The sequence below is a fragment of the Mchenga conophoros genome, linkage group LG19, assembly GCF_057382185.1.
Source record: "Mchenga conophoros isolate Kocher_MC1m ecotype Shallow Benthic linkage group LG19, M_conophoros_male_GT1.1, whole genome shotgun sequence".
Classification (NCBI taxonomy): Eukaryota; Metazoa; Chordata; class Actinopteri; order Cichliformes; family Cichlidae; genus Mchenga; species Mchenga conophoros.
Genome location: NC_140544.1, coordinates 31078028 through 31092047, shown reverse-complemented (window position 1 = coordinate 31092047; position 14020 = coordinate 31078028). Strand labels below are relative to the sequence as shown.

The 14020-nt window shown below is 42.5% G+C and overlaps 1 protein-coding gene across 8 annotated transcripts in view; it reads left to right on the top strand.

The window, feature by feature from the left end:
* Positions 1–1700: 1700 nt before the first annotated feature.
* Positions 1701–14020, top strand: part of LOC146552644 (ryanodine receptor 3) — a 108241-nt gene continuing 95921 nt past the window's right edge. For all 8 annotated transcript variants that reach the window (XM_085257334.1, XM_085257335.1, XM_085257331.1 and 5 more), the window contains exon 1: positions 1701–2111. In XM_085257334.1, coding sequence (XP_085113460.1) covers positions 2064–2111 — 48 coding nt within the window. In that variant the 5' untranslated portion in view covers positions 1701–2063. The remainder of the gene's footprint in view (positions 2112–14020) is intronic.

The following is a 14020-nucleotide window of genomic DNA, read 5'->3' as shown; positions in this document are numbered from 1 at the left end:
GTTTAGTCCAATAGGGAGAGCCGCCGCTGGCTCTCTGCTCTGTGATTGGTGCCTTAGTGTTTATCCACAGCCCACATTTTGAGTCAGTGCAGCTGCGGCTTGCAGGTAGGCCATGTGATGGGTTCGGTGTGTACTTCGGACAGGGAATAAATAAAGTGTGGCTGTGCTTCAGCTATGGCAACGTTGGCAACAAATGCTACTGTTTTCTCGGATAACTTTGAAGAAAAATAAGCGAAAGCGTCGCAATTGGCCTTTGAATGACTTAACTAATATTTACAAAACAGTGACACCGGGTGGCCAACTGTGAAAAAAATTAATGAAATTTTATATATATGACAAAAGTGTGTGTATAAAATTAGATAGAATATTCAAAATTTATATTAAATTAAATTCTAAGCGGCATGTCCAGGATGCCTTCTTTAACCTATTACAACTGGGATAGAGCAAGACAAGTGTTTTCAGCGTAAATAGTCTGGGACCTACGCAAATAAATGGCCACGGAAGTCCATGCATGCACGGGGAAAGCCATTTCGTAAAATTTCTATTCAAACACCAAAACAAGCCAAGATTCTGATAATAAACACATAATTAGAACAAGTGTCATAGCCTCGGTCGAACATGTTTAGAGTCGGACTTATGTCCAATAACTACCGTTTTGAAAGCTGCCATCCTTCTGGATAAAGTAATGTGCTCTCTCACATTTCCTGTGTCGTCTAAATGGGTTGTCGCGGTGAGTGAGGTTTCGGAGAAACAGGCGCGTTTGGACATTTGCATTTGTTGCGAGTTAGATTTGCATTGTTGGGAAACTGGAGAACTGCAGAATGGCTGTTTCTACAACGGTTTGTATCCAACGATTTTAAGGTTTATCATTAAAAACTTAAATGGGCGTTAATATGATCATGATTGATTATATTAATGCTAATACAAATACTTCTGCATAACTTTGAAATATTACTTAATCCTTCGGATGTACTTTTTAAAACATCACAGGAAGAATAAGATGAAGAATAAAGTAACTAAGTATATATGGTGCAATGAATGGTGGAAGGACGCCATGTAGAGCTGGTCTTAGCAGTTTGGCGCACTGACGCTAGAGGGCAGCATCTCATCGTGTTGGGGCGCCTGCGTGTTTATTCGCTGTAGATGAGATGAGCGAGCTTCATTATGCTTATGACCAACCTTTGGGTCACCAGAACGACCGCTGTCACACATTATAAGTGAAAAGTCTTACTTTGCATTCATTAATATGTAATTGAGTTAATCAAATATCTGATAAATAATTTACAAGTGAGGTAGTAGTTGTGCAAGAACCCCCCCCCCCCTTTTTTTTTGTAATAATAAAAAAAGAGCTCTGTTAAGACATCATAGCAAATGAGGGAACGTTGTTCTAGATTCAGGCTGATTTGGAAGACGTTTGCACTTCAGCGGTAGCAGTGACATATTTTCTATACAATAGTCATATCCACACTTCCTCAAACATTTAGAAATGATCGGCAACATAAAAAAATAGAAAAAAAGGAAAACAAATAAATAAATAAATAAAATCCCGTCCTCTGCAGGGTGAGTGCAGGACCCTCCACACTGAAAGCCTGTGCGGGTAGTGGGGTGCTGACCATGGTGCTGATCTGGAAATGGCAGCTAGCGTGAATTTCTTGCGTGCGCCGTGGTGGGAGGGCGCGCTATACCCCACGCTTTAGCATGCGTGTCGGGAAAGAAATTAGCTTTAGACGGAAAGCGCGTGTCGATTTTTTGAATATTCCCGCTTGTGCTAATAAGGTCTGACGGTGACGTCGAAGACACATACCCCCCCCCCTCTCCAGCATCTTTCGCTACAGGACTCGTCTTCTCCCCGTTTCCCCGCCACGCACCCGTCCCCAGTTGCTCCAGCCCTCCGATGCTGACACACACTCCTCCTCCGGGCGGCGAGCACAGGGGCGTGAGCGCAGGGGTTTTTGAGTGACACATGCTGCGGTAGTCTCCCGCTGTATGGCCGTGGATTAGCTATATGCTAATTTCGACAGGAGAAGGCAGCCAGCGGAGTCTGAACAGGCTCCTTTGCAGCCATGGCTGAAGGTGGAGAAGGAGAGGATGAGATCCAGTTCCTCAGAACTGTAAGTACATTACTTGTAAGCGCTGCTCTGATGGCTGTGGGAATATGTGTAGCTCTCTGTGTGAGTGTGTGAGAGATTATTCCTGTCGATTGGCTGCCACTTTGATTTACTGACAGATGTTATTCTGTCATGTAGCTTTCGATAACCCTCTCCCTTTGCACATCTCACAGGCGTTGACAGTGCCCTATTGTTTTGCGCATCGTTCACTGACAGCTATTGTGTTTCGTACAATCTCTGCCGCTAAGAAGTTCACAGCGGTATTTTCCCCCTCTTCTGCTGACAAACTTACCTGTTATCATTATGTGGTAACAGTTTGGCAGTTCGAGCTCTGCGATCCAACTTAAAATGGCTCACTGAATCAAGAGGCTTCATTGTTCTGTCAGCGTCAATTGACTTGTTTTTGAAGAGAAAAAAATGGACCTCTGAACCAGTGTGCTGTATAATGCACTAACGTGGTAGCCTGGCAGCCTACACTGCCTGTCCAGACAGTCGCCCCAGGGTTCCTGTGCAGCAGCAAAGGTCTATGCAAATGAACTAAGAAGGAGCATCTTTGCAATAATCACAGGCTCACTGCAGCCAGCCCAGATTACCAACGCTGTCTTACTCGTCAGAGACAAAGCTAACATAAACAGACAGTATTGTATGCTCATTAAATAGTGTATGATTAGGATTAAACGGGCTGAAGACTATTTTCTCTCTTGGCTCTAGCTCCGCACTACAGTGGAAATATTTGCCACTTAGTGGAAATGGATTTCTCTAGCTGAGGATGGGTGTTTAAGCTCGTAAATATCTAGCTGTGTTTGGACTGAGAGGAACGCTTTCAACTGCTGACAATGATAGATGTTGACACAACCCGCTCATCCACGAAAAAACGCACCGAGAGGCATATCATACCCGAAAAATTCCACGCTAGTCTCGGATAGATGAAGGAGCGCAGCACCTGGAGGTCTTCCAGATAGACCCAGAGACAGTAGGAGGTGTTCGGTTGCACACACCACTGGCGCTGCTGCTTGTGGTTTCCCTTTATTAAGCTGCTTACAGATGCACAACCTGCTGTACTTGGAGGCACACACAGTAGCGACGTTGTTGTTGTGTTATGCAGATTACAGCCTTTTTTAAAGACTTGAACAGAGGTGTTTTAAATGACATTTTAATTAGTGATTAGATATTTTACAGCAGCGTCGGATAATTAGAGACGTCCAGCTTTAAAATGTGACTTTAGAGGCATGAGCAAGACTGGAAACCACAATCCAAGACTGCCCCTTCCTTTTCACTCAGAAGTAAGCTTATACCCCCTGCTCATTTGCCCTGCAGCCCCCCAACCTTTTAGCCACAGCACATAGAGGTCACCACATCAGCATGTCTGCCACTTCAAAATAGAGCTGACATTTCAGCACCGTTTCTTCTCTTTTCCGGCCTTGAATTTAAATGCCACAAATCCAGAGTTAAGATTTTTAAAGTCAACCTCAGGTGAGAGTTTTGGAATTAGCGGATTTTTCCTTGCTTGGCTCTTTGTCCAGTTTGTTGGCGCGTCACTGAGCAATTTTCGTAAACTCTGGAAGCAGAAGCAAGATGACACTGAGTAATAGAAAACTGCTGTTGCTTTTTTTTTGTTTTTGTTTGTTTTTTTAGCGGCTTGTTGCATCCTCCACACAGGGAAGCGTCTGGCAGAATGGACGGTGTCGGGACGGCGGGCGCATGCTTGGTGCTCATCAGTGTAAAAGTGTGAGTGTGTGCGTTTTGAATGCAAATGCGGAGCTGTAGCTGTGTGGTGCAGTCAGGCTGCACCAGACGTGCCACAGCAGAGCACAGTGCAGAAATTATTCATCAGTCCAAGTAAGGCACAGCTGAACCGCTCGGCGTAGAGGAGCAGAACAGATATGTGTGCGAGGATGTACGGGCAATGAAAGCAGTCCTGCAGAAACAAATGCACAGTTGGATGCACATATGCCTATCCAAAACATCACACACACACCCACGGTGACTATTCTTGCCTTTGCACTGATGCCACTTAGCGCACTTATAAGCACAGATATGCTGAGGCTGTATTTCTTCCTTGCGTTGAAATGTTGACTGTTACTTGAGACGGGGAGCTTGATAAAGCAGTTCGCAAACTGCCTTTTCTCTAACAACACAAAGTAATTTCCCTGGAGTGGTAGCAGAAATTACCCCTGCCGGACTGCTGCCTATAAACCCAACACAGTGGGAGGAAATAAAAGGAAGAGAGGGAAAGAGCAGGGATATCTCAGCCACGGGTAATTTGATGTTACAGGAAGAGGAACGGTGCTGATTGTGAGCCAGGAGACTCTGACAGAAGCTTCCCCCACAAACTGCTGTTTAATGTCCAAGGGTGCGAGGGGCTGTGCAGAGACTTTAATAAGTCTGCATATTCCACAGGCATTGTGTTCGCCCTGTTTGCAAATGTCCTCAAATGCACCGGCTCCATCAGCAGTGGCTTTGTAATAGGCCCTATAGTGAAAAAATATCAGCTTATGGTCACATTGCTCAGGCTGCTCATTATATAAGGGTAGTTTTTTTAATGAATTGCTTGCCTGCTTGTGTCATTAGTGCAGAAAGAAGAGGGGGAATAAAGCAGGGGGGGCCTTAAGAAACTTTCGGTCCTGATGCTCGCCGCTCTTCTCGCTTTAATTCTCAAAAACCACCCTGTTAGCCGCACATGAGGGCACTCGCACAGCTTCGCTGATGGATGTATCCCTGCTAGGCTAATATCAAATTCTGGGGCTCTATTAGCAGTTTGAGTAGGAGTAGCGACTTTGAAAAGGCCAGACCTGAGCTGTGACTAATGCGCTGTGGCAGCGCTCGGCTTGTTTATGTGAAGGCACTGGCCTCACTTTGCATCCAGGCGATGACTGCCAGCGCAGCAGCACAGAAGAAGCAAAGCAATGAGCCTAAACAAGCAGCACCAGAGAGAGAAAAAAGAAAGGAGTCTGTAATCTCAGTAAAACACTAATTTTGAGTGTGCCGCGCGCCGGCGGCCTCGGTGCCAGAGGTCGCTCGTCCTGTGCATCTCCTTTCTGCTCCTTCGCTGCTGTTGCTCTTTTCTCCTCCATGTTTTTCTTCAGCTCCTTTCCCCGCAGATGAACTTTCATTTCCCTCTAATCGCATAGTTGTGAACAACTGCAGCTGTGCACGTTATTATCACATGTCTTTCCTGGAGGATGTCATCTGCAATTTGAGATAGTAGCAAGAGTGCGAGGGTGAAGGAGCCTCACGCTGATCCAGAGGCAACCAAAGGTGCCCTTGTTCTGCAGTCAGAAACTTTCAGAGCTGAGAGTGGGTCCCTGCCAACCATTCATCATTCATATATCCATACTGGGGTACTTGTTTGTGCAGGGTTTGAGTGCCACAAGTATGGCAGGCTTGCACTGTCACTCACTTGGTCTTTGTATAATTATTAGAGATGACCATGAAATTATTCCACGGACGGGAAGTTCGGTTCAGCACATCACCGCGTTCTGTGTGACACCAAGGAGGCGAGCTTTAACGCTATTATGATGAGTGCTTCTGTCATTTCACGGTTGAATTAAAAAAGTAATAGCTCACTTTTGTTAGTGAGCGAAAGGCATTTCGAGTATAATGGTGCAGATTTTGAGCGCAGGGAAAAAGCTTTGTAAGGAAGCGATTTCGAAAAAATGTCTTTGTTTGTTGCCTTACCGGTGTTTGTGTTTTTGTGTGTTCGAAGCAGAGAACTGATGTTTTGTGTGAAAGCTTGCCTTTCCACGTTTGCATACTTAATTCTTATTTCTGGCCTGCTCGCTTGGCGCGCGTGAAATCAAAAGGATGTGATGCATTATATACATATCACTGCTCAAATACGCACACGATCATAAAGCCTCATCACACTCCATCTCATAAAAAACTCAACTTACAGAGCGATAAGTTGGTGTGAGGTTAAGAGTGTAATTGTTGTTCAGCAGGAGGCTGTTTCTCTGTGATGAAGATGGACAGATCAGATAGGCCTGGAATGAAGCCAGAGGGCCTGCCCAGAGACAACACAGTGTAAAGCTGCAGTAATGAGCTATTGATTGTGCCACCAAATGAAGAAATTTCCTCAGCAATGTCAGTGGTGTGCGGTAAGCAGGCCTGATTGATCTGGCGTTTCGGATATTGAATATTTAATAAGGCAGTGTAGAATCTGTATTGTGACTGCTGGAAAACATCAGAGGGAAAAAGCATGAAATTCAATATGCTTGAAGTTTTTTTTTATAATTAAATTATGAAAGGATGTGAAAAGTGATCTGTTTTATCTCTCGATTTTCTTATTGGAACTAGCATACGTAATAAAATTCACTGCAGGGTTTTTATCACTTTCTTTTCACATGCTTGTTTAAGCCACATTTGTGTAAAACAAACAAATTTCCATTTAAATCCACACTAACGTACACTTTATTCCCCTGAACTGCGTTTTCCCGACACAGTTCACTTTATCCAGAAACAAAATGATTTTCTTTCTTATCTTTACAAGCAGCATAGATGTATTTGAGTCACGGCCCAACAATTGACTGGAGTTAAGCAGCAAAAGCCTTAAACACCATAAGTCAAAGGAAGCAGAAGCCTCATAGGTTCCACCTCCTCCAGCCACTGTTAGCCTGTTGGTTGCTGTTGCCTCCTCCATCATTACCAGGGCCGTCTCCCATCTCTCTCTGGGCTTCTCTTTGCTGCTGCTTCTTGGCAGTTAATGTTGGCTCGCACACTCGAGCATATTCTGTGTTGCGGGATATGCTTTACTCTAAAAAGCTGTAGCTATCTATTAGTCATTGATTGTAGAAAATCTGTGATACAGATTTCTGCTTGTGAGGCAGTTCTTGGCTTTTCCTCTTAAGTACTTTTTTCTGAACTGTTTTGTCTCAGAGCAGAATATAGAAGATTTCTCTTCAGGTTAGCATAAAAACTGAAATCTATAAAGCCCCACTGGTGACTTTGGAGGTCACAATTTTGTTAGTGTGTAGCAGAAACTGCAGTTCATTTAAGAGTTACCTGAGCCTTGCACCAAAAACAGGTCAATCTCCATAAGTAACGTGAAAATGCCCAAATTAGCAGCACAAATAGAGATATTTACACCCTAATATCAAAAATTTGTTTTGCTCTCTTACAGCTAATGTCATAAAAACTATCCAGTGGATGACTTTGTATATAGAGTCATGTGAAAAACTAAGTGCACCCTTTGATTCAGCAGTAACTTGAAATAATAATTTTCTGTTATAAGGACATTTTCAGTCTCTCATGTCACCGTGTTGGATTTGGCCCACTCACTGCAGTCACTCTGTTTGATTCAGATTTGCTGGTGTTCTTGGGATCATTGTCCACTTGCACAGCCCCTTTTGGGCCAAGCTTTAGCCCTCCATCACTGTGCTGATAGTTGATATGCTGTGTTTGGTTTTCATTAAATGTGGTGCTATGGCCAAACATCTCTATTTTGGTCTTGTCTGTCCAAAACATATTGTTCTGGAAGTCTTGTGATTTGTTCCGGTGCATTTTGGCAAACCTAGCCTGTGCTGTCATGTTCTTTTTAGAAAGAAGAGGCTTTCTTCTGGTAACACTTACAAACAAGCCATACATGTTCAGTCTTTTTCTACTTGTACAGTCAGGAACTTTAGCATTTAATATTCTGAGGCCTGTAAGAGCCTGAGATCTAGCAATTGGGCTGTTTTTACAAAAAAAGCTTTGCACGGTTTGACCTTGGGGTGAATTTACTAGGATGTCTACTCCTGGGAAAATAGTGGCATTCTGTTAACACACCTTTAATGCTCAAAACCAACAACCAACTCCAGAAACTGCTGAAACTTCTGCTTTTATAGAGGTGCTTACACTTGTTTATGATCAGTTAACTAAGGTCATTTGATTAGCAGCACCTGGCTGCTGCTTACTCTCCTTATTCTCATGGAAGCATCAACAGTGCACTTAGCTTTTCAGAGAACCCCGTGAAAGCTTTCTTTTTCACATGGCTGTAACTGTGTAAGTTGGCCACTTAAATTCGGTTAATACAGTCTGAGTTAAGACCAATGACTCTAAAAAACGTTGCACCCCACTTTAAAAGCATTATGGTAGTAATTAGAATCAAACCTATGAGAAAGAAGACCCCTTGAACATAAATCAGCGTAACTACTGATAATGAACGAAAGCATCTTTGGAAAAAAATTATCTGAGGAGAATTTTTAATTTTAATCTGACCCCAGTCCCATCCGCTAACATGCAGGAGGTGGGGTTTATGACCTATACTGCAGCCAGACACCAGGGGGCGATAGAGACGTTTTGGCTTCAGTTTTGGGAAGCTGTCGCGTCGTCCATGTTTTCTACAGTCATTAACTGTGTCCAGTTGGGACACAGCTAAGGTGGCAGTTCAGTTTTTGTGTGAGGTACATGCCGTTTTAAGCTAATCGCTCACTAGCCAAAGTAGCATCCCATGTGACATTTAATCTAGCATGAACCTTACTAGCCAAGTTAGGTAGCTAGCGCGATACCTTAGAGAAGTTTACTGTTTACTGCCTCATCCAAATATGGTCGTACCCAATTTCAAAAACACTACAGTGGCTAAAATCCTGAACTCTAGGCTTCAGAACAGCAGTCTGAAAAACAGTGGTAATGACCATTTTTTATACACAATTATATAGAGTCATTCACATGCTTAAATTATAGCTAATTATAGCTATAGGTTAATCAAGGCTGTTTCCTTCTTCCTGTTAAGCTAAATCTAGTGTTTAGCTAAATATTTAAAAGGCATAATACCGGAAGCTACTTTCTCATTTAAATCTCGACAAGAAAGGAAATACAAGTTTAAAAAGCACTGCTTGTAGTGGTCCTTTAGTTTCTCATTCACTTCATGATTTTAGTTGTTTTACAGTAACATGTGTGCTGCATGAGTTCTATCACTCTGCAAAGAGTTTGCTGCCTCAAAATGTATTGAAAAAAATCATCTTCCCATTTTTAATTACCTGCAGGAATAGCACCAAATCCACCCAGTGAGAAAACATTTGGCTCATTTAAAGTGTTTGCCAAACAAGACAGATGTTCGTCTGAATCTGTAGCCATGAACACAGTGCAGTATTCACTGAAGATTTATACATCAGGTGCATCAGATGGAAAAAAATAAAATGAAAACAGATGTACTGATGGCCTTTACTGCTGTGTCTGTGAATTCAGTAAAAAAATGAAATGGTACATTTGTCAGGTGACACAGTCTGCTAAGATGTTTTTAAGATATTCCTACCTGTGCAGCTGATAGGCCTGTTACCACTGTTAGGCCTTTAATAAGCCATTTAGAAGAGTGTTTACTGCTGCAATCTGCTGCTGTTGAGGCTCACTTTGCAGAAGTTAAGATCCTTTTTCCAGATTTATTTTAAAGTGAACCTTGACGGTTATCTGAACTGTAACGCCAGGTCTTTATGCTTTTGGGTAATACACTTCCAGCCGTGTCACCTGAGCATGTCAGTGAAGAATCTTGATTGAGTCGACCGAGGGAGTGTAATTGGGTAATTTGCGGGATGGCATAGGTGCATCCAGGCGCAGCAACAATTGCTATGCTGAGAAAATCCCACCTCGAGGCGGGTGCCAAAGTCTCGGCCCTTTCAACTGATATTGACAGCGTTACTCATAAAAGATTCATACCTCTTTAACAACCCCCGCGTCGCACCACGCCAACACAGACAAGGAGGCATCACTCTTTTTATTGGGTCTTTTTGCTGCAGAGTCAACAATGTGTGTTATAAAAACATAAAGTACTATTCTGCCCCGGCAGCAAGCGAGGCAGGAGATTCATGGGCTCCAGCAAAGACAATCACAGCAACACACATGCTTGCTGACACATATCCAACTTACCAGTGCTGTGTTATATTTTTAGTTTTCAAGTGCATTCTCTGCATTATACTGTAGCTTTTTTGTGTGCTCTACTTTCTGCTGGGACTCTGCAGTGCTTCAGTAAAGAGGCAACCTTTATAGCTAGGTCTGTGTCTAAGCCTGCAGGTGAGAAATGCTGGAGCTTTTGTATCCTTCTGCCCTGCTAAATATCTGCAGCATTGCTCAGCCCTCAGTAACACTCACTCCCAGCTCAAAGAAGCGTTACTGTGGCGGTATAACTGAGGAGCTGACACTACAACTTTCCCTTAATACGCTCTTAAGAAGCTCTTCCTTAAATGTATGACAAGTCAGAGTGCTATGGGCTGATTCTTTTTATGCAGTAAAAGTTACCCTACAAGAGGCTGCCACAGAACGTTGGAATTAGATGCTGTTTTCTGCACCAACACCTGCATTTTCAAGACATGCACTGAGGTGTCCTGACTCCACATTTGGTAACTGCTACTAATTCAAGTCTCTTTACCTCAGGATGCTTTTCTCTACTCTTGTACGCTCCTCTACTTTGAATCACAGCGGTGCTTTAGCTTTGACACCCAAACCCTTCACCCGGTCAGCATCACAAGTCCCTGAACAAATCGAGTTTGACACAGTGATGCCTCAGCTGTAGTTTAATCTTAACCCTCTCCTGTGCCAGGGGCACATTATGGCTATGCTCACATGCATGGAGATGAGCGCTCTGAAGAATTTTCATCAGGTCAGGCCTTAAAGGACAATGGATATTTTTATCCTGGAGAAGCTGACACTGTGACCACTGTTAGAGCATATACAGTGTAGGAGACAAGTGGAATACTGTCAGTCTCTCCAGGATTATGCAGAACAGGTCAGAAGTCTGTTTCTCAAAGTTTGAAATTTGACTGCATTTGTTTGAATTCATTAACAATATGAGAAATAGAAAATTTGCCTTGTTTAAATGTCAGGCACACAGTTGTCCTGCACATCTGAAGTAAAGAAATATACACGTCATATCTTATTTGTCTGATTATAGAAAAACTCAAACTATTTGTGAGGCAATGGTTGGCTTGCATAGGAAGCCAGTCATTGGAAGTAACTGCTACTGGCCTTGAAATAGCAACACAAGTAGAGGTTTCTTTGCACATAAAGCTGGACATAGTCACCATGACATCAGTGATTAGGAAATTCCCATTATGAAACCTTAAGTTGTATATTTTTCTCACTGCCACCTTGTTGTTTTGAAAATGTAAAGGGGTGGATCAGACTGTGAAGTAGTTTGACGCGGCATTCAGTTGATTGACAGTTTGTGATTGTCAACAAAGGTGTTAGCATATGAGAATACACCTGTTTATCCTCCTTTCTGACTAATTATGTGGTTTGAAGCTAGAACGCTACAAGCAGTGCTTTTCATTTGGGCCGATAAAGTCATCAGGAAAGTCTTTACTGAAGTCAGAGAGCAAGAGAGCTGAGGGACACTTACATAGACTTCTATATAACCGGAAGTGTTTTTGACTGTCTATTGTACGGTAAATAGTATATGGCTTTAGACTAGTTATGGCTAATCTCTTTTTCCAGTTTATGCTAAGCTAAACTAGCTAGCGGATGTTGTAGCACAATATTTACCATAGACATGACGCTTTTCTACTCTCCCAGAGTACTGAAAGCACCAGCACTTTCTTCTGTGATTTTAAGTGCTTTCTAACTAACATTCACACGCTATTGGATGCATAAGTGTGCAACTTTATGGGTTAATATCTTACCCAAGGTTATTTGGCATGTAGACTAGAGGGGGGCAAGGATCAAACCACCAACCTTCCAATCAGTAGATGAGCTGCTCTACCTCCTGAGCTACAGTCACCAGTATTTATTGTCATGTCTAAGTGACTGTATTTCTAAGGCGCAAATACAGACAAAATCCTGAGAGTTACAAACGCATTAATGCAGGCTAACATGTGTGTGTATATTGCTAACGCTAATTTCCAATGTAAGTCCAATGTGGACTTCAATAGGTCAGGAGTCATTAAGGACACCAACATGCTTGCAAACACTCACCGAGTGGTAGTTAAACCCTAAAAAGTACAACAACCTGAAACGGAGAGATTCACAGAGAAAAGGTGTGCGGTTTAAAATTTAATGGTTGCACAACTTTGACTTTGAAGGCCAACGTTGTCCTTTTGCATTTGTGTTGCATTTTTCAAGTTTCACTACAGCTTGGAGAGTGAGTGTTTGGAGACAAGTCATATAGGGCAACAGCCAGCAACCATTCAGCAACTGTTCTGAGAGTACACAAATGAAATCAAAGCAAATCACAAACACAGATTTTCAGCAGGACTTGATTGTTGGAGCAAAAATTTAAATTGAATTTTCTTAGAGGTCTCTTGATTAGCACTTACAGTTCAACTTTGCTTTTTATGTTTTTGTCCATTTGTGTCCACAACAACTCTGAGCTAGTCTGCTGCTGTCAGAATATTGGCAGGTCCTCAAATGTTGAATTATTTACCATACCATATCATACCACCTTTATTTATAAAGCACTTTAACATAAAACCAGAGTTCACAAAGTGCTGTACATGCTAATAGCATAAGTAAAGAAAATTAAAATGAGATAAGATAAAATAAATAACTAAAAAACTAAAATAAATTGAAACATGTTAAAACATAATTTGTGTTTATGTAGAGCTGAACCAGGTTATGAAATTGCAAAATTAACTGCAATCACTGCTCTCTTTTATATTGTAGGTCACATATCCAGCACCTCCCGTTCTTGACCTGAAAGCAAAGCATAATTTCCATCCATCCCACACCACTTGGGACTTTCTTTAGTGTCACAAGTTGAAAAAGTGAGTCAAAAATCATGCTTGACTTGCTGCACATAGAAAGGTTATAGATGCACCTGTTAGTGCTGCTCTCCCTTCGGACCTCCAAGAAGGTTCTTACCCTAAAAATAAAACACATTGCTTGTGGAAGGGTAGAAGCAGCCTATTTTCCTTTACCGTGTGCTCTGCCACAAAGAGTCTCAATCCCCTTGTTAAGTGACGCTGCTTTGCAGAGAGGAGTGGAAAAGAGTTTGTTCCTTTTGATTTCTGGTGCAAGCCCGAGCTACAGTGCTGTCACATCTTGCCCCCGAGGCTCCCCAGTGTCATCATGTAGCCAGGGGAAAAATGCAATAACACCCCAATCTTTTTCCGTAGTCACTGTAATGCTTCAATGCCAAGCATGTAGAAACATTGCAAGGTATTTTTTTCATAAAATAGCCTGCATAGACCTAAAGGAAGGCAAGAAAGGAAGGAGCGAAAGTGCTTGCTTAGCTTTTCAGATTAAGCCACCGCCAGAGAGGCAAAGTAGTGCTGCAAGGTGCAGTCAAACATTTTATAGCCTCCCTGCTTCACTCCTTTGCTACAGAGGCATGTAGACAGTCTTAATATCTCCAGACCTGAGTAAGATTGGTTCTGCCTACAGGGCTTATCTCTTATATAAACTTTATCCTCAGGTGAACTGTAGCGTTCTGCATTTTCAACTGAGTTTTCTACACAGTACCTATACCATGATATACACACTTGCATAGAGCTAACACTGTGCTACAAGCAGGAGATGCCATTTTTTACCTCGTGCTGTTTGCTTCACAGTGATAGCCACACCTGTCTAATCTTCAAGATGAATTGCCTTGGTCCATATGGTGGCTACTGTTCACAGCTGTATAGTGCGAGTGTATGTTGATTGGGTAATTAGAGAGTCCAAGACTGAATCCGAGGTGGCCATATGTGGCAGATGACACATGAAAATCGATGGGCCCATTGAACCACCGGATATTAGATTATCTTCCCTTTGATGGTATTTTCTCAACTTTTTACTCTTGGAATGTCAGATGAACTTGTTGGATTCACTGATGTGAGGCTCTATCACTTAATGAGAGGCTATGTATACAAATGGCTTGACTCTGAGACTTGTCGGGGACTATCTGGCAACAACCAGTCACACTGGAAAAATGTGCGCTCCCTGGCTGGTTGCAAGGGGTTGCTGTAGGTTGTTGGTAGTCAATATGAAATCGATTGCCAAAGCCCCATTCATGGAGGCTTAGAGACTGG